Source organism: Neovison vison, chromosome 14 (assembly GCF_020171115.1).
Source record: "Neovison vison isolate M4711 chromosome 14, ASM_NN_V1, whole genome shotgun sequence".
In the NCBI taxonomy this organism is placed as follows: domain Eukaryota; kingdom Metazoa; phylum Chordata; class Mammalia; order Carnivora; family Mustelidae; genus Neogale; species Neogale vison.
In genome coordinates this window covers 362382-378222 of record NC_058104.1, presented here as the reverse complement: position 1 = coordinate 378222, position 15841 = coordinate 362382, and the positions used below count along the sequence as shown (strand labels likewise).

The 15841-nt window shown below is 66.8% G+C and overlaps 5 protein-coding genes across 27 annotated transcripts in view; 2 read left to right on the top strand and 3 right to left on the bottom strand.

Annotated features, from left to right (window-relative positions):
• Window positions 1-4904, top strand: part of MAPK8IP3 (mitogen-activated protein kinase 8 interacting protein 3) — a 45610-nt gene extending 40706 nt beyond the window's left edge. For all 17 annotated transcript variants that reach the window (XM_044233341.1, XM_044233335.1, XM_044233332.1 and 14 more), the window contains 12 exons: window positions 400-582; window positions 673-862; window positions 967-1086; window positions 1165-1245; window positions 1370-1437; window positions 1535-1683; window positions 2099-2270; window positions 2356-2469; window positions 2653-2691; window positions 2865-3044; window positions 3163-3312; window positions 3387-4904. In XM_044233341.1, coding sequence (XP_044089276.1) covers window positions 400-582; window positions 673-862; window positions 967-1086; window positions 1165-1245; window positions 1370-1437; window positions 1535-1683; window positions 2099-2270; window positions 2356-2469; window positions 2653-2691; window positions 2865-3044; window positions 3163-3312; window positions 3387-3508 — 1568 coding nt within the window. In that variant the 3' untranslated portion in view covers window positions 3509-4904. The remainder of the gene's footprint in view (window positions 1-399; window positions 583-672; window positions 863-966; window positions 1087-1164; window positions 1246-1369; window positions 1438-1534; window positions 1684-2098; window positions 2271-2355; window positions 2470-2652; window positions 2692-2864; window positions 3045-3162; window positions 3313-3386) is intronic.
• On the bottom strand, window positions 4901-5957 carry NME3 (NME/NM23 nucleoside diphosphate kinase 3). 4 transcript variants are annotated; one of them, XM_044233353.1, is made up of 5 exons: window positions 5803-5957; window positions 5585-5715; window positions 5382-5483; window positions 5190-5302; window positions 4901-5114 (listed from the first exon to the last, which is right to left on the bottom strand). In XM_044233353.1, exons 1-5 carry the CDS (start codon window positions 5846-5848, stop codon window positions 4997-4999), a joined length of 510 nt encoding a protein of 169 aa, XP_044089288.1. In that variant the 5' UTR covers window positions 5849-5957; the 3' UTR covers window positions 4901-4996. The 4 variants fall into 4 exon arrangements, with proteins under 4 accessions (XP_044089288.1, XP_044089287.1, XP_044089286.1 ...); XM_044233352.1 differs by having other exon boundaries at window positions 5198-5302; XM_044233351.1 differs by having other exon boundaries at window positions 5190-5483.
• A 66-nt stretch (window positions 5958-6023) lies between these two features.
• MRPS34 (mitochondrial ribosomal protein S34) lies at window positions 6024-7105 on the bottom strand. The gene is made up of 3 exons (XM_044233355.1): window positions 6785-7105; window positions 6653-6695; window positions 6024-6569 (listed from the first exon to the last, which is right to left on the bottom strand). Exons 1-3 carry the CDS (start codon window positions 7103-7105, stop codon window positions 6274-6276), a joined length of 660 nt encoding a protein of 219 aa, XP_044089290.1. The 3' UTR covers window positions 6024-6273.
• On the top strand, window positions 7074-10355 carry EME2 (essential meiotic structure-specific endonuclease subunit 2). Its single transcript, XM_044233345.1, has 8 exons — window positions 7074-7461; window positions 7623-7759; window positions 8079-8168; window positions 8757-8848; window positions 9018-9111; window positions 9305-9420; window positions 9601-9790; window positions 9870-10355. Exons 1-8 carry the CDS (start codon window positions 7074-7076, stop codon window positions 10038-10040), a joined length of 1278 nt encoding a protein of 425 aa, XP_044089280.1. The 3' UTR covers window positions 10041-10355.
• Window positions 10356-10483: 128 nt separating this feature from the next.
• On the bottom strand, window positions 10484-15781 carry SPSB3 (splA/ryanodine receptor domain and SOCS box containing 3). Of its 4 annotated transcripts, none has more exons than XM_044233350.1 (7): window positions 15713-15781; window positions 14547-14703; window positions 12019-12202; window positions 11746-11933; window positions 11549-11651; window positions 11335-11460; window positions 10484-11139 (listed from the first exon to the last, which is right to left on the bottom strand). In XM_044233350.1, exons 2-7 carry the CDS (start codon window positions 14670-14672, stop codon window positions 10802-10804), a joined length of 1065 nt encoding a protein of 354 aa, XP_044089285.1. In that variant the 5' UTR covers window positions 14673-14703; window positions 15713-15781; the 3' UTR covers window positions 10484-10801. The 4 variants fall into 4 exon arrangements, with proteins under 4 accessions (XP_044089285.1, XP_044089283.1, XP_044089282.1 ...); XM_044233348.1 differs by having other exon boundaries at window positions 14547-14684; window positions 15713-15773; XM_044233347.1 differs by having other exon boundaries at window positions 14547-14793; window positions 15713-15730.
• Between the last annotated feature and the right edge of the window lie 60 nt (window positions 15782-15841).

The window sequence follows — 15841 nt, the reverse complement described above, 5'->3', positions numbered from 1 at the left end:
ACGCCGACGGAGGCTTGGCTTTGCCTCTCGGCGGCAGTCCTCGTGCCAGGGTTTGGCGGGGGAGGGCAGAGCCCTGCGTGGGCCATCTTCCAAGATGGCCCCAAGCTCCTCAGAACTCTTCACTTTCTGACATGTGATCAGAGTTGATTGCTCCCAGAGACCAGTCTCACTTCTCCATGCCTTGTGCCGGCTCTCCAGGCCCGCAGGCGGTGGTTGTGAGTAGGGGCCCACGTACTGAGGCCAGCCTGGCCTAAGAGCCCAGGGCACCCTGAGCCACCCACGGTCGTCGGCGGCCGCCTTCTCCCTCCCCGGCAGTCCCACATGGGACGGGAGCCCTGGTTGTGTTCTGGTAGTGGGGGCTACTCAGCATAGGCTGACGGGGCCGTGACTCTCCCACAGCGGCCAGTGACAGTGACTACCCTCCGGGGGAGATCTTCCTGGACAGCGACGTGAACCCTGAGGACTCCGGCGCCGACGGCGTGCTGGCGGGCATCACCCTGGTGGGCTGCGCAACCCGCTGTAACGTGCCCCGCAGCAACTGCTCCTCCCGAGGGGACACCCCAGTGCTGGACAAGGGTCAGGGTGAGCTGGGCCTGCACCTGGGCGGCCACTCTCCCCCAACCCCCTTGTTCCTCCCCACCCCCTGGCCACACTCACTCTTCTCTTCCACAGGGGAGGTGGCTACTGTCGCCAACGGGAAGGTCAACCCATCTCAGTCCACGGAAGAGGCCACGGAAGCCACGGAAGTACCAGACTCTGGGCCCAGTGAGGCAGAGGCGGCTGCGGTGCGGCCTGGGCCCCTCACGGAGCATGTCTTCACTGACTTGGCCCCTTCCCCGGCCCCCACTGCCCAGCCTGGCAGGTGGGCTCTCTGAGGACGGGGCCAATGGAGGGGTGGGGAGGCTGGCTGAGGTGGGCGGGAATGGGCTCCCCCGGGCCACCCTGGAGCAGCCATCCTTCCTGCAGCGAGAACGGGCCGGAGGCTGACACAGGTGGGGCGCAGCCAGAGCCAGAGCCCAGCGCAGACCCTGCGGGGGCCAGCAGTAGCGCGGCCCCCACCATGTGGCTGGGAGCCCAGAACGGCTGGTAGGTGGGGCCCCGGGGTGGGGTGTAGGAAGGGTCTCCTGGGCGAGCAGCCCTGCCCACCACGGTGTCCTCCCACAGGCTGTACGTGCACTCAGCCGTGGCCAACTGGAAGAAGTGTCTGCACTCCATCAAGCTGAAGGACTCGGTGCTGAGCTTGGTGTATGGGACCCCAGCTGAGGGCGGGCGTCGGGAAGGGCCTGGGGCATCGGGAGGGGCCAGGGGCGTTGGGAGGGGCCCGCAGCACTCGGCCTAGGCCCTCTCGCTCACCGCTGTCCCTTTCCAGGCACGTGAAAGGGCGCGTGCTGGTGGCCCTGGCTGATGGGACTCTGGCCATCTTCCACCGAGGCGAAGGTGAGGCCCGGGGGCGCTGGGCGGGTGAGCGGCAACCCCCACCACGGGCAGGGGTGGTCCTGGCCAGGCCCGAGCAGGCATCTGGGGCTCTCTGCAGATGGGCAATGGGACCTGAGCAACTATCACCTGATGGACCTGGGCCACCCCCACCACTCCATTCGCTGTATGGCCGTCGTGTGTGACCGCGTGTGGTGTGGTTACAAGAACAAGGTGCACGTCATCCAGCCCAAGACAATGCAGATTGAGGCAAGTGCTGGATGGGAAGGGGATCCTGCTGGGGGCAGCGCTCCCGGCATGCCTGCTAATGGGCCCTGGGGGTTTTGTGGGGTCCAGGGCAGCCTGCTCAGGGAGACAGCACCATCACGGGCCAGCAGGGGCGGCCGGGCTGTGAGTGCCAGTCTGTCTGGGCTCCACCTGCTGCTTTGCTCTGCGGTGAGTCCTCTCAGCTGCCTCGGGGCCCCGTTCGCCTCCCCCAGGCCACCAGCCTGTGGGCCGAGGTGGCTACGGCTCTGCCCTGGAGCCCGGACCCTGAGGAGCAGAACAGGTTCTAGAGCGAAGGCTGCAGTGAGCCACATGGGCTGCATCGTGACCTGCGGCTAGGTGGGTTCAGAGCCCCCCCCCCGGCACTCCCTCATTGACGTGAGCTGCCGCGACCCCACAGAAGTCGTTTGACGCACACCCGCGGCGGGAGAGCCAGGTGCGGCAGCTGGCGTGGATCGGGGACGGCGTGTGGGTGTCCATCCGCTTGGACTCCACGCTGCGGCTCTACCACGCCCACACCCACCAGCACCTGCAGGACGTGGACATCGAGCCCTACGTCAGCAAGATGCTGGGTGAGGGGCTGCGCCGGGCTTGGGCGTCAGGGCCGGGAGGGCCCCCAGCGGCGGCCACACCGACCACCCGCCCTCTTCTCCCCAGGCACCGGCAAGCTGGGCTTCTCCTTTGTGCGCATCACGGCCCTGCTCATCGCGGGCAACCGCCTCTGGGTGGGCACTGGCAACGGCGTGGTCATTTCTATCCCGCTGACGGAGAGTGAGTGACCCCCCTTGACGCCCGCACAGGTGGTGGTGACTGCGTTCGGACAAGACTCGGGGGCAGGGGGTGGAGGGCACGCTCGGCCAGGCCTCGCTCCGGACTGGGGTGCCGCTTGCCCCGGCCCGCCCCTCCCGTGACTTCTCTCCTCTCCCTCCCATGCTGCACCCCTCGCCTCCCCAGCCGTGGTTCTGCACCGAGGCCAGCTCCTGGGGCTCCGAGGTGAGTCCAGAGCATCTGCTTCCTGCCCTCGCACGGAAGCCCCCCGCTGAGATGCCCTGTGGGCTGAGGCTGGCCTCGCCCTGGCGGCGGGTGCTCTCCCGCTGCTGCCTCTGCCCGCTGGACATCAGCGGCCTCCTCTCAGGCTGGGGCCTGCTGCCCTTCTCTTTCTCCAGCCAACAAAACATCCCCCACAGCTGGGGAAGGAGCCCGCCCTGGGGGCGTCATCCATGTGTACGGGGACGACAGCAGCGACAAGTCGGCCAGCAGCTTCATCCCCTACTGCTCCATGGCCCAGGCCCAGCTCTGCTTCCACGGCCACCGCGATGCCGTCAAGTTCTTTGTGTCAGTTCCAGGTGAGGAGCTGGGCACCCCCCTTGCTGCCAGGCAGTGGCGTGGCCCCTGTCCCGGAGCCTGTGGGGTGGGAGGGGACGTGCCGGCTGCCTGGCTGAGCTCCCTGTGCCCCAATGACAGGGAACGTGCTGGCCACTCTCAACGGCAGCGTGCTCGACAGCCCGTCCGAGAGTCCCGGCCCCACCGCCCCCACCTCAGACGCCGAGGGCCAGAAGCTGAAGAACGTGCTGGTGCTGAGCGGTGGGGAGGGCTACATCGACTTCCGCATAGGTGAGTAGGCGCTGCCCAGGGTCCCGGGACCCCCCAGCGGGGCCGTCCCATCACAGCAGCTGCTGTCTGTCCAGGGGACGGAGAGGATGATGACACCGAGGAGAACACTGGGGACGTGAGCCAGGTGAAGCCCCTGCTGTCCAAGGCAGAACGCAGCCACATCATCGTGTGGCAGGTGTCCTACAGCCCCGAGTGAGGCTCCAGCCTGCCCCGCCGCCTGCCCGCCGCCCACGTGTACATACAGCCCCCCCACCCTGCCCACCCACTGCCCGCCCCACAGGCAGCCCGGCGCCCCTCTTAGAACCTCTCAACCTGCAGCTTTCACCTTAGGGCCGGGCCTCCCCAAGGGCGGCAGCAAGGGTCTGGCTGGGAGGGAGACGGGGGAGCGGGGTTGCACCCTCACCAGGAGGGTAAGAACCTCTGGGGATACCTGACCCAGCAGCTTCTGGCTCGCCTCTGGTCCCAAGTTCTCACAGCCTGGGGGCACTTCAGGGTCAGAGCAAGGCAGGGTCCTGGGGTAGGTCGGACCAGGAGAAGGCCCTGCAGGTGGCTCCCAGCTCCACCCTGGGCCCCCCACTTCCCTCACCCCAGGACCCCCCAGGGCAGGAAGCAGGGACGTCAGCCCGCCAGGTCTTCCCAGCCAGAGCCCACTTGCCTTTGCCTGCTGCCTGATGGGGTGGGTCTGACGCTACGGGAGCTGGCCCAGCCACTAGCCTTCCCCGGACACCTCCTACCCATATCCTGACGCCTGCCCCAGGAATTGGCATGGAAGCACGTAGCCAGGCTGCCTAAGGCAGCTGCTTGAGAAGACGGGGACAGATGCCCTCTTCCTGCTAACCCCGTGTGGCCAGCTCTCCCTGTGCAGAAGACCCACCCGGTGGGAGCAGGCTCTGGAGTCCTCCCTTCTCATAATCCCCTCGGGTGGAATTTCTCAGGCTGCCAAGGAAGGCCCAGGCCTCAGGAAGAAGGGGAAGCCCCTGGCCTCTCCTGGGATCAGTCCTAGGACACAGGCTCAGCCTCAGGGGGACGGGGGACACGTGGTCTGGGGCCTGCCTCCCAGTCTCCAAAGAGCCCAGCTCCCAAGACACACTAAGAAGTGCCTAGGGCTGGCAGTGTGGCCTGCTCCCTTGAGGGCAACTGAAGACAGCCCGTGAGAGCTCGGGGTAGAAGCTGCCTCCAGCCGGCTTTGAGGGGGGCCGCCCTGGACTGCCACCTCCCCAACCCGCCCAGGTCCAGGCCTCACTCCTGCTCTGGAGGCCCTGCTGCCCACCCACCTCCCACCAGAGAAGCACAGATCTCGGGCAGCCACGCCGCATCCTAGCCGGCCACCGCCACAGCCACGTGCAGCTGCAGGCTTCTCCCCACCACCCTGCCACTCTCCACTGTGATGTACGTCCAGTCCCTTGTCTGTTCCCACAGGGCCGCGAAAAGACTCCAGGGCGAGCCGGGTGGGCACAGCTAGGGAAGGGGCTGGGTGGTGATTCTCCTCAGGCTTTAGCCCTGCAAGCGAACCCACGTATCTGCTCTGTATGTAATAAATGTCTTAACGTCGTAGCCCTGTGTCCCTGGGCACAGACCAGCGGGAGCGTTAAGGACTTGCTTCACTTTATTGTCCCAAGAAACGCTGGCCCACGCAGTGAGCCAGGGCGGGCCGGTAATAGGAGGGGCCCGCGGGGTCGCGCGGCTACTCGTACAGCCAGTGCGCGGCACTGTCCTCCCAGCACAGCAGTTCGTCGCCGCGGAACCAGAGCGCGATCTCCCGGCGGGCGCTCTCCACCGAGTCGCTGCCGTGGACCACGTTCCTGCGGGAGAGCCACGTGAGCGCTGGCGGCCGCCGGGGCATGGCGGGGGCTGAGCGCGCGCTCGGGCTGCCTTACTTGCCGACCTCGACGCAGAAGTCCCCGCGGATGGTGCCTGGCGCAGCGTCGGCCGGGTCGGTGGCCCCAATGAGCGCCCGCGAGGCGCGCACCACGTCCAGCCCCTGCCACACCTGCGCGCGAGCCGGCAGGGCTCAGTGCATAGGCCTCCGTTCGGGCCCGCCCACCCGCGCGCCCGCGCGCCCGACTCACCATGGCCACTACGGGCCCCGAGCCCATGTAGTCCACCAGCCGGCCGAAGAAGGGCCGCTCGCGCAGCTCGGCGTAGTGCTCGCGCAGCAGCTCGTCCGAGGCCTGCGGCGGTCCGGGGTGGGGACGGGCCGCGCGCTCCGGGGTCTCCACCCGCCCGCGCCCCGCCGCCGCCCCCAACCCGCCGCCTACCCGTGCGCCCTCACCTGCACCAGCTTCAGCGCCACCAGCTTGAAGCCCTTGCGCTCGAAGCGCCGCACGATCTCGCCCACGAGCCGCCGCTGCACGCCGTCGGGCTTCACCGCCAGGAAGGTGCGCTCATACACGCCGACGCCCGCTGCGGGGGCCCGCGGGGTCGGGGCTCGTCAGGCTCGGCCACTCCCCTGGCCGCACCCGCTCCCCACCCGGGCCCGCCGCCGCTCACCGGCCGGGAAGAGGTGGGCAAGCACCGTCAGCAGCAGACACAGCATGATGGCGGCGACAGCGGGCGGGGCCTGCGCTTAAAGGGGCCGGGCGGCGGGCGGCGGGCGCACGGGGAGCCCCAGCCCTCAGGTACCCCCACAGGGTCGGCGCTCCCTCCCGGACATGCCCAAAACCTGTTGTGGCTGCGCAACCCCAAACGCAAAGAAAACCACAACCCAGGGCTCCGGTTCTGCCTTTATTCGCGCGCGCACACGGTTCCCGGCCGAGTCCGGCAGCGGCCGCACGGAGCGCGGAGGCGACCCGCGCCAGCGCCTGGGGCTCCGCGCTGCCAGCCCCGCCACCCCGGGGGCCTGCTCGCCCAGAGCAAAGGCGCGGGGGCAGGGTCTGGCTCCATGCTCCCAGGGTGCTGACCCAGCTGCAACGCAAAGGCGTCTTCGTTCACAAAGCGGGGCCCGCGCCCTCCCTGGGGCATTTAGACTGGCGTGGCCTTGGCCTTTTTCTTCACCTCCTGTTTCGCAGGGTAGTCCCAGGGATGCACTCGGGTCTGCTCCAGATTCAGCATGGGCTCCTCGGTGCAGGCGTCCCCTCTTTTCTGCCGCTCCGCTAGGATCATGGCCCGCAGGAGTGGCGGGTAGGGCACGCAGCGCGGAGCGTCCTCCGGCGGCGCCGGTGTGAACGCGGTGAAGGCCGCCTCCTCGTGCTTGGGCACCAGCCGCCAGTCGTGGTACATGACCTGCCCGATCTCCCGGACCTCGCTCTCCGTCCGCCCTGGGGAAGAAGGCCCGGGCTGAGCGCACGTGCGGGGCGGGCTGGGGTAGGGGTCAGGGTCACGGCCGCCCCCAGCGCCTCACCTTTGAAGGTCAGCACGCCCCAGGCCTTCCCGTGCTCCAGGTTCTGCAAAGCAAGCACACAGGGCGTCGGCTCGGAGCGCGCGCTCGCCCCCACCCCGCGGCCGGGACGCCGGGGCACCCGCGCGCACGCACCTGCGCCGTGTAGTCCGGCCGCACGCTCGTCAGGCGCCAGTAGCATGGCTCGTCGTGCTGCCACAGCCAGGACTTGCGCGTGACCAGGCGGCCCAGGCCGAAGAGTGGCAGGCGGCTGAGCAGCTGCATCAGGCTACTCTCCCGGCGCACGTCGGCCCAGGCGCGCACCGGCAACCGGCGGCCCGAGTACGGCCGCGTCAGCGTCTCGTAGTCCAGGGCGTAGCGCTGCGAGTCGCGCGGTCGGTTTCGCTGCTCCCGCAGGGCCCGCACGCGACGGGCCAGCTCGGCGATGAGCCGCGGCCGCACCTTCTTGCGCGCCATGGTCGGCGCCCGGCTTGCCCGCGCCCCGACCGGAAGCCGCGCCTCCGCCGGAAGCGGCCGGTGTCCATCGGAAAAGCGTCCGGGTGCGGGCGGAAGTTCAGTGGAGGCCGGGCCAGCGATGGCGCGGGAGGGCTGCGGGCGGGGTGGATGCTGGCGCCGGGCAGGGGCCCGGGGCGGGGGCCGGCGGCGGCCTCCGACGTGGGAGGTCTCGGACTCGGACGGCGAGGGACCCGCTGGCGCGAAGGCCCGCGGGCAGGTGGAGGAGTGCAGGACGGTGGCGGAGGAGCGCAGGGCGGCCGCCGAGGCTCTGCGGCCGGAGAGGGCCCTGCGGCGCGTGGCGGTGCGCGTGGACCCAGGTGCGGGGGGGAGCCGGGGGGGCGCCGGCGGCATCCCCGAGGCCGCCCTCCGCGCCGGAGTGGAGTCGGTTTCCCAGCCGGGGAGGCGGCCGGGCGCAGGCCGGGGTCCGCTCTCCGCAGCCGGGCGGTGGTGACAGCCGTGTCCCTGCGGCTCATCGCAGCCCTTCTGGAAGATGCTGGTGCCGACGTCCTGCTGGAGGCCCTGGGCGCCCTGGGCTGTGAGTACCACATCGAACCCCAGCGCCCGGCCCGGAGCCTCAGGTGGACCAGAACGAAGCCGGACCCTTGTCCCCGCACTGTGAGTGTCCCGGGGCTGCGGAGTGCACCCCTGGCCTGAGTGCTTGTTCCCTGCAACTTCACGCATGCCTGCGGGGTTTGAGAGCGGTCAGCTAGAAGCTGGAGCGCTCAAGGGGTGCCAGCGACTTGCAGGGCTCGTGTCCACGGACCTGAACTGGTCTTGGACTTGGCGGGGGATGAGGCGAGGGTTGTCTGTAGAGCAGTTTCGCCAGGGTCTGGGCTTGGCTATGGCGAAGAGCCTCTGAGCCACTGGGCCCAGGCAGCGCCCTGGGACTTGTGAGGTGGGGGGCGGGGAGCACTGTCTCTCCATGTCCCCACAGGTGCCTTCGGAGGTGTGGGCTGCCGAGGAACAGGTTCTCCTGCTCCTGGAGCCAGAGGAGTTTCTACAGGGCCTCCTGCAGCTGACTCAGGTGCGCAGGGGCGGGGCGCAGTAGTCCTTCCCACAGGCGGAGGGGCTGGGCTCCCCAGCTTGGGGGAGCTGCTCCGCCAGCTGCCGTTCCCTACTCTAGGGTAGAGGGACTAGACAGGATGTGTGCAGCGGCCTGGGGCAGAGATGTGGGTGAGCTAGGGAAGCCAGGTGGGTTCTTGGCCGGGAGCAGACTGGGGCCGCTGCTGGAGAGTAAAACCCAGGTTAGGGGAGGTTCTCCGGTAAGCTGAGTGACGAGGCAGGCGTTGGCTTAGACTCTGTGCGGGTCTGGGTGTGGGTGGTTCAGGGTTCCTCACACACCTGCAGAATGCTAGGTGGTTGGGTGCTGGGGTGGAGAGGCAGAAGTGGAGGATGAGGGGTCAGGGCCCCTCTTGCAGGTGCCTGGAAGGCACTGTGGGTTTCCCAGGTCCCTCGGCCTTGCAGGAGGCACACAGCTGTGCTCTGTGGTCGGAAGCCTGTGTCCTTCTCTCCCCCGGACCACTGAGCCACTCTCAGGCCGACTTCCTTGCATGCAAACGCAGTTGCCATGTTGCCAGCTGCAGAAACAGACGTGTTAAACCTCGGCTTGCAGACTTGTGGCCCATCTTGCTCCGTGCCCTGGGTCTGTCCTGAGAGCTCCACCGGCCCCCACTTGGCTGTCATCGGGCTGGATGCCTACCTGTGGTACTGGTCACTCTCTTGCCCTTAGTAGGCCTGGCTGGGATGCGGGAGTTCGGGGGAGAGGTAGTGGGAGCCCAGGGGTTGACTATGACCCAGCTAATTCCCTTTCTTGGGGGGGCCCCGGAGGAGTGATGGGGTGTGGGGACCCAGAGAGATGATCACCTTTGTTCAGGTCTCAGCAGCCCAGCAGCCAGCACGTGCAGCAGCCAGAGAGTCCAGCAGTGGCCTGTGCCCCAGTGACACTCAGCTGGCCCAAGGTGGAAGAGGTGAGGGCCTGTCAGGTGAGGTGGAATGGGGTGGGATGTTTGCCCTTGGTTCTGCCCTTGGTCCTGGTGCCTGGGCTGCTCTCCAAGGCCCAGCAGCCCATTTTGGTCCTGGAGCAGCATGTGGGGTTGGTCTCAGCTCGGTGTCCCCTAGGGGTGACCTTGTCTGACCCAAACGGTGGGCTCACATCCTCAGGCCCTGGTCCTCCTGCAGCTCTGGGCACATCTGGATGTGCTGCTGGTGGCCTCCTGGCAGGAGCTGACTCAGAACATATGCGCCTTCACCAGGGCCCTTGCTCAGCGCCCACTCAAGTGCGTGCCCCCCACCCAGACTTGTGACTGTGGCTGGGGGAGGGGACAGGGGCACCTGGGTGGGTGGAATCTCCCTGGTGTCTTTGGTAGCAGAGAGCCGAGGGCTTTGTGAGCTGGGAGGACAGGGTGCTCCGAAGACGTGAGGGCTCTAGAACCTTCTTTGCATCCTTCTCCATGTAGGCAGTACCGGGACTCCTGTGCCTTTTCCTTCTGTGTGGCTGGGCGCTGGGCAGCCGGCGAGCGCGTGGCAAGAGATGGCACAGGGCTGCGGGGGGTCTGGTGGCGACAGATCAGGCAGTTCCACCGTGTCAGCCCTGCTGTGGCCGATGCCATTGTCACTGCCTTCCCCTCCCCCCGCCTTCTGCAGCAGGTGGGTCCCCCAGCCCCTGCCTGTCGCTGTGGAGCTAGGGCCCCAAGAGCTGCCCTGCTTATCACTGTGCCCGCCACAGGCGTACATGAGCTGCAGCTCGGAGCAGGAGCGCCTGGCCCTCCTGGCGGACCTCCCCGTGAAGACTGGCGGTGTTGGCCGGCCCCGCAGGGTGGGGCCTGATCTTTCCCGCCGCATCTGCCGCTTCCTGACCACCACCAACCCCGAGCTCCTACTGGATCTGAGCTCTTGACTACGTCTGTGGGATAGGAAGGAGCCCTGTCTCACCAGCAGGACAGAACGTGTTCCACCCCACCCCAATTGGCAGGGGGAGGGAACAGAGCATTGCTCTTGGGGTAGGTGGGAGGGCGTGGGGCGGCCAAAACATTCTAGGGTAACTGGGATGGGCAGGAGAGGAGGGGTGAACTTCCCCTGCCCTGGGTCCCGGACATGCTGGCCACAGAGCTGGGGCCCAGTTGGGGTCAGGAAGGGGGAACAAACACCAGTCACGGGGAGACTTGGGGGCGGCATGTTCTGAGAGGCAATAAAACAGTACCGGGAGAGGAAAGAGAACCGGGCTGGCTCTCCTGGCAGGCGCCAGGATGCAGCTGGCCGCGACACAGAGAGAGCCCTGGGCAGCCGGGAGCCCCAGGCCTCGGCCCTGACCCTTCCTCTGGCCACCACAGAGGCATCATGTAGAGTCTAAGTTTATTAGGGTCATTTCGGCCTGGGACAGGAGGGACAGCAGCTGACAACATGCACGAGCAGCTGAAGGACACAAATGGGCTGGGAGCGAGCATGGGGGCTGCCTCTGCCCATGTCCTCCGGCCCAGTCAGTCCAGGAGAGCCGGGCTGGCCCTGTCTGCACGACACCAAAGGCTGATGCTCCTGGGGCCATAGGGGCCCATACTGGCCAAGACTGCCCTGGGTGTGAGTCTGCCCTCTGGAGTTGTCTGAAGGGGCGTGGAGCAGGCGGCCCCAGGCCCAGGGAAGGCCGCGTCCCCCGGCAAGCAGTCAGGTCCGTCGGCAGCGTTTCCGTGGGTGGGGCCGGGGCTCGGGGCCGCTTGCGCAGGTGGCCACGGGGGATGGTGCTGGGGGCTTGCGGCGGCCGCAGCTCATGCTCAGGACCCAGCCGAGCTTGTGACGCAGCACCTGCTTGAGGCCGGGCGGCAGGGGCAGCCCCTCGAGCGTGTCCCCAGAATCAGGCCGCAGCTGGCGCAGGCGGTGGCAGCACAGGTACTGCAGGGAGGTCATGCTGGCGCACGAGCGGATCACCTTCATGCTGCTTTTGGCCGCCGTGGAGCACACCATCGGGTAGAACTTCTTGTTCTGCAGCTTGGTGGCCGCCACGCCTGGGGGGGTGGAGGGCACCACTTGAGTCCCCAGCCGGCCCTGCAGGGTGCAGACTCCCACTGCCCCTGGTGTGGCCCCACCCCCCAGGAAACCCAGGACCTCCGGTTCCTATAGGGACCAGCTGCTGGGACGCCTGGGTGGGGGCTGCAGTTCCACACCCTGCAGGCACCAGTCAAGGTCACGTCTGCCCTCACCTATGCACTTCCTGTTCTTGAAGAAGGTGAGCGTCCCGTGCCAGGTGTCCAGGTGCACGCCAATGATGGAGCCCTGGCCAAACCTTGACGAGAAGCTCATCTTATCGCCCTTGTGATGGAGGAGACCTGGGGGGCAGGCGATGGGGTGAGCCCTGCTGCCTTGGGGTTGCGACCCCCTCCCCCATCCTCTGCCTGCCCTCAGGGCCCCGCATACCCGTGTACGAGAGACCCCAGCTGTCTTCGTCTCTGCCGAGCAGGCTGCAGAATGTGTGGTGGTACTTGTCCAGATCCACGTCTGACGTGCCGATGCCCACCATCTGGGAAGAGTGGGGCGGGCAGAGGGTGTCTGGGGCCTGGGCGCCTGGGGTCACACCTGCCAGCCCCACTCCCGCCAGCCTGCTGGCCACTGACCATGTCGGTGCCGTAGACCGGGGAGGTCATCTTGATCTCCCAGAAGTGCTGGCCCTCCCCCAGCTCCTTGGTGCCCCTGATGGCCGCTGTGCCGCAGCTGTACTCCATGTGGAAGTTGACCTTTCGGTTGTCACAGCTCAGCAGGGTGGCCGAAGACTTATTCAGGTCATCCCACACCCAGTCAAAATCTGCAGGAGCGGAGGAGGCCAGGGCTGGAGGATATGCAGGCCGGCTTCCCGTGCCCCACGCCCTGTGTCCTCCCCCGGTTCTCACGCTCGTCCTCCTCCCCACAACGGCAGTCCTTGTCCTTGCCACGGTGCGCTGTGTGCAGGCTGCTGCAGAAGGAGGCCTCACTCTGGCCGTCACAGTCACAGAAGGACTCCCCAGTCACAGGCACGGCGCTGGGGATGGGCGGTGGCAGGGTGGGGGACTCAGGGTCGGAATCGGAGTCACTGTGCTGCAAGAGAAGGACCAGCTGCTCCCGCCTGGCGTGCCCCCTGCCCTCCGCTGCCACCACGTGCAGGTCGATGGCACTGACGCCCCGAGGAAGCACCTGCAGATCCGGCCCCAAAGGCTTTCCCTGGGACTCTCCACCCTTGTCCAGTGCCACCCCAGTGGCCCTGGACACCTCCCCCGCCTTCCTGGGAATGGGTTCAAGGGCTCCACCGGGGGTCACCGGGCGCCCCGCTGACAACCAGTCAGGTGGGGCTGCTGGCTCCAGCTCCTCCTCCAGCCGTCCTGAAGCAGGGGAGCACAGGACAGACTCTCGGCCCCTTCCTGTTGCAGAGCCCCTGCATCTGTTCTGGGCCATGGCCCTCTGGTCATCACAGAATGGGTGGCTCCTAACCTGAGCTCAGGGCACTGCAGTCCCGTGCGCATACATGCAGTGCTGCCGCAGCAAGACCTTCCATAGGGACCTGTCCTCTGCCCGAGGGGCCCCATCCTCATGACGTGTGCTCCATGCCTTGGGAGCCCGATGATAGCCCAGAGCCAACCAGAAGACCAGTCAGATATGCTAACACTACAGATGCCTTCTGTGCACGGAGCTGTTCCTCTTCTGAGGACAGGGCCCTCTGGACCCAACTGCAAGGGGCTGGGGTCTCACTGGCCAGGCCAAGAACGCAGGCTGGCATCCTGGCCAGGCTCCACCCTCTGCGCCCTGCTCTCCTGGCCTCCATGAGCTCCTCCCCCAAAATGCCCTCTGTCCCTGCACAGACCCAGGGCAAGGCCTGGTTTGCCTCAGCATCCTGCTGCTCTGAGGGTAAGGCTCACAGCCCACATTGGGGCCTGCCCAACCCCCCATTGTGTCCATTGTCTCCTACAGTGGGGGTGGCCTCGATGCACCTAGACTGCGCTTCCAAGAGGCCTTTCCAGCCCTTCCCTCCCATGCTGTGCTCCTCAGCTCTGCTTTCTCCCATTAGAGGCTGAAAAACCTGCCCCTTGTTTCTCGGCACCCAAGGCTACGGAGCGGCCACACGGCAGAGATGGAGCCCAGGAGGTCAGAAGCCGCAGTCATCGACAGATGCCACCAAGAGACAGGAAGAATGCCTGAAGCACCCCCCCGCCCCTTATGGAAAATGCTGTTCCCCCAAAGCGAAGGCAGGCCCACTGCTCATCAGGCCGTCCATCCCCTTCCCGTTTTGTCAAATGCCAAGGTCACAGACCTGAGTCCCAGGGTCCACTCGACCAGCCCCTGCGCAGCAGCACAACAGGGAGGGGGCAGCTGCCCACCACCAACCAGAGGACCAGCATCAGAGCCAGAGTCAAAGGTGCTGGGGTGACGCACCGACCCACACAACCCAGGACTCCCCGCCCATTAGGTGACAGACAAGCTACAGGCATGCGTCACATGCTGTGCCCTAGGCCCCCAACACCACCTGCATCTTCCAGCGATGAGCTGGCCGGGCAGAGATTGGCGGGAGAATGGATTGCTCAGATCACGTGGTCGGGGGAGCTGGCGATGTGACAGGAATGCAGGCCGAGGCCTCTCACTGGCCTGGGCAGGGAGTTTGGGGAGGCCCTCGGAAGGGGCCCTGGACTCTGCCTCCAGTTCTCCCCGGGGGGTGGCGGTCCCACGGGATTCAGCCACCGTCACACTATCAAGAAGACAACTGCTTCCTCCCAGGACACCCGCCAGGGCTAGGGCAATAACATGGGGTGCTAGGACACGGCAGAGCCCAGTCACCCAAGGATCACCCTTGCCGGAAGCAGCCAAGGCGACTCAGAGCAGAACTGAACCCTTGCCCTGGTCTGAGCGCTCTGTCAAGCCATCTGCAGTGCCCACCTCCAGCAACAGGCACAACGGCTATGCAGCGTGGCTGCCACGATGGGGGCATCCAGCTGTTCCTCTGCGGGACCCCTGGCCTCCCTGAGCTCTGGAGCCGCTGCATGTGGGAAGGCACGGGCATTTTGATCTCTAAAAATTCCAAGTCCTCTTTCTAAGTACATGTACACAAACACTAAGCATATACTCATACAGGCAGAGATGACGTCTGGGAGCACACATGCCAAGCTGCTTTAAAAGGATGCTGGTTAGATCAGTGGAATAGAGTTTTTGTTGAACTAACCAAAGAAAACAACTTCTGTGCCCCAGAGAGAAAAACCTAAAGAAGGTGTATCTGTTCTGGGGTCCTGTCACCCCAGGGCCACATGGGTCCTTGACCAGGGGAAAGGAGGGCCTCCCTGGCCCATCCTCTGCCCTCGGGGGTATCTTTGTCTTTCAGTCCTGGCTCAGGTACTGCCTGCCCTGGGTGCCTCTGCCCCTTAGTCCATCCATGCCCACATCCCCCACCAGGACCTACCTGCCCATCCGAGTCGTAGCCCCAATTAGTGGTCCCCGCCAGAGCCACAGCCCGGGCATCTGCGTCTCGGTGGGCTGCGCTCAGGACAAAGTGCCAAGCTCTGCTGCTCCGAGGACGCCTGGCCATGGTGGACAGGATCTGGAGGAACACCCAGGCTCTGAGCAGAGAAGACACGAGGCAGTGCTCCTGTGCTCCATCCTCAGCCAGCTGTGCTGGCCACGGCCAAAGATGTGAGCTTGCCTAAGCCCTGTGGATGCGGACGGAGAGCTCTGGGACTCTTCCCGCCCTCAGCCCTCCCTCCAACATGCAGGCACCTCGATGAGCACCAGGCAGAGAGTGAGGAACACCACGCACATGCCCATGACTCTCAAACGCGTTATCTCAGCGGGACGGAGCTCAGCCTGCGGAGCCCAGCCGTCCCTCGGGCGCCTCCAACCTCGTCTGGCTCTTCCTCTGTCGTCCAGTGTGACAGATGGCATCTCCAGCCTCCCAGTTCCTCATGCCAGACCCATGGCAGTCACCCTGAACACCCTCACACGCCCAGCACCACCTCCAAACCATGTCCTGAGCCCTCTCCATCCCCGGAGCCACCTTCCTCTGGCTCCTCCCACTTCACTCATTACAGCCGAGCCGACTTTCTGGAAGCAGAGCTTAAGAACGGAAGCAAGTCTCAATCCATCTGGAAACTGCTCGGCCTTGCCTTACGGAGACAACATGCAACATCCCGCTCCTCCGCGCTCCTCCAAGCCGCAAGGGCCTGGCCCCGGTGCGAGCCCGCTTCCGCCCTTCGCCCGGAATGCCTTTGCCGTCCCGCATTCTCCCGGGACCACGCTGCCTTCCGGGAATGCCCCCCGACCCAGAGTGCCTCCCCCGCCCGTTCCCCGAGGCACCGCCCCCGGCCGCCAGGCGCAGGTGACCGAAGCGCAGCAGCGCACGGCAGGCGGCGTGCCCCGGCCCGGCCCGGCCCGCGCGGGTCTCCGGCTGCGCGCTGTCGCGGGGGTTGCGGCGAGGCCGCCCGCCGAGCCCCGGGCCCCCCCAAGCGCCGCCGCCCGCAGGAACAAAGGCGCGCCGGGGCCTCGCGCCGCCAGCGCTCCCGCCAGGCCTGCGAGCGCGGTGGCCGTGCGCGGCGGAGCCGGGGGCCGCGCCCGCCACCCGCCGCCGCTCACCTGCCACTGCTCGGTTGCCGCCGCGCTCCGCCGGGCGGCCGTGACCTACTTTCCGCTCCCGAGCGAGACGTAAACAATCCCCGCCCCGCAGCCCGCCCCCCGCGCAGCATTGGCCCCGCGGCCGCTGGC

What these genes read in the sequence shown, in the direction of transcription:
- NME3 (XM_044233351.1), bottom strand. Translation starts at nt 5,848, where the DNA reads ATGCTGTGTCTGCTGCTGACGGTGCTTGCCCACCTCTTCCCGGCCG. An exon ending in TGCCCACCTCTTCCCGGCCG is followed by an intron (nt 5,716 to 5,802) that starts GTGAGCGGCGGC and finishes GGGCCCCCGCAG; the next exon opens with CGGGCGTCGGCGTGTATGAG. An exon ending in TTCTGCGTCGAGGTCGGCAA is followed by an intron (nt 5,115 to 5,189) that starts GTAAGGCAGCCC and finishes GCTCTCCCGCAG; the next exon opens with GAACGTGGTCCACGGCAGCG.
- EME2 (XM_044233345.1), top strand. Translation starts at nt 7,074, where the DNA reads ATGAGCCGCGGCCGCACCTTCTTGCGCGCCATGGTCGGCGCCCGGCTT. An exon ending in GCCTCCTGCAGCTGACTCAG is followed by an intron (nt 8,169 to 8,756) that starts GTGCGCAGGGGC and finishes CTCGGCTTGCAG; the next exon opens with ACTTGTGGCCCATCTTGCTC. An exon ending in CCCCCCGCCTTCTGCAGCAG is followed by an intron (nt 9,791 to 9,869) that starts GTGGGTCCCCCA and finishes TGCCCGCCACAG; the next exon opens with GCGTACATGAGCTGCAGCTC.
- MRPS34 (XM_044233355.1), bottom strand. Translation starts at nt 7,105, where the DNA reads ATGGCGCGCAAGAAGGTGCGGCCGCGGCTCATCGCCGAGCTGGCCCGT. An exon ending in GGCCGGACTACACGGCGCAG is followed by an intron (nt 6,696 to 6,784) that starts GTGCGTGCGCGC and finishes CTTGCTTTGCAG; the next exon opens with AACCTGGAGCACGGGAAGGC. An exon ending in GGGCGTGCTGACCTTCAAAG is followed by an intron (nt 6,570 to 6,652) that starts GTGAGGCGCTGG and finishes CTTCTTCCCCAG; the next exon opens with GGCGGACGGAGAGCGAGGTC.
- SPSB3 (XM_044233350.1), bottom strand. Translation starts at nt 14,672, where the DNA reads ATGGCCAGGCGTCCTCGGAGCAGCAGAGCTTGGCACTTTGTCCTGAGC. An exon ending in GCTACGACTCGGATGGGCAG is followed by an intron (nt 12,203 to 14,546) that starts GTAGGTCCTGGT and finishes CTTCTCTTGCAG; the next exon opens with CACAGTGACTCCGATTCCGA. An exon ending in TTGTGGGGAGGAGGACGAGC is followed by an intron (nt 11,934 to 12,018) that starts GTGAGAACCGGG and finishes CCGCTCCTGCAG; the next exon opens with ATTTTGACTGGGTGTGGGAT.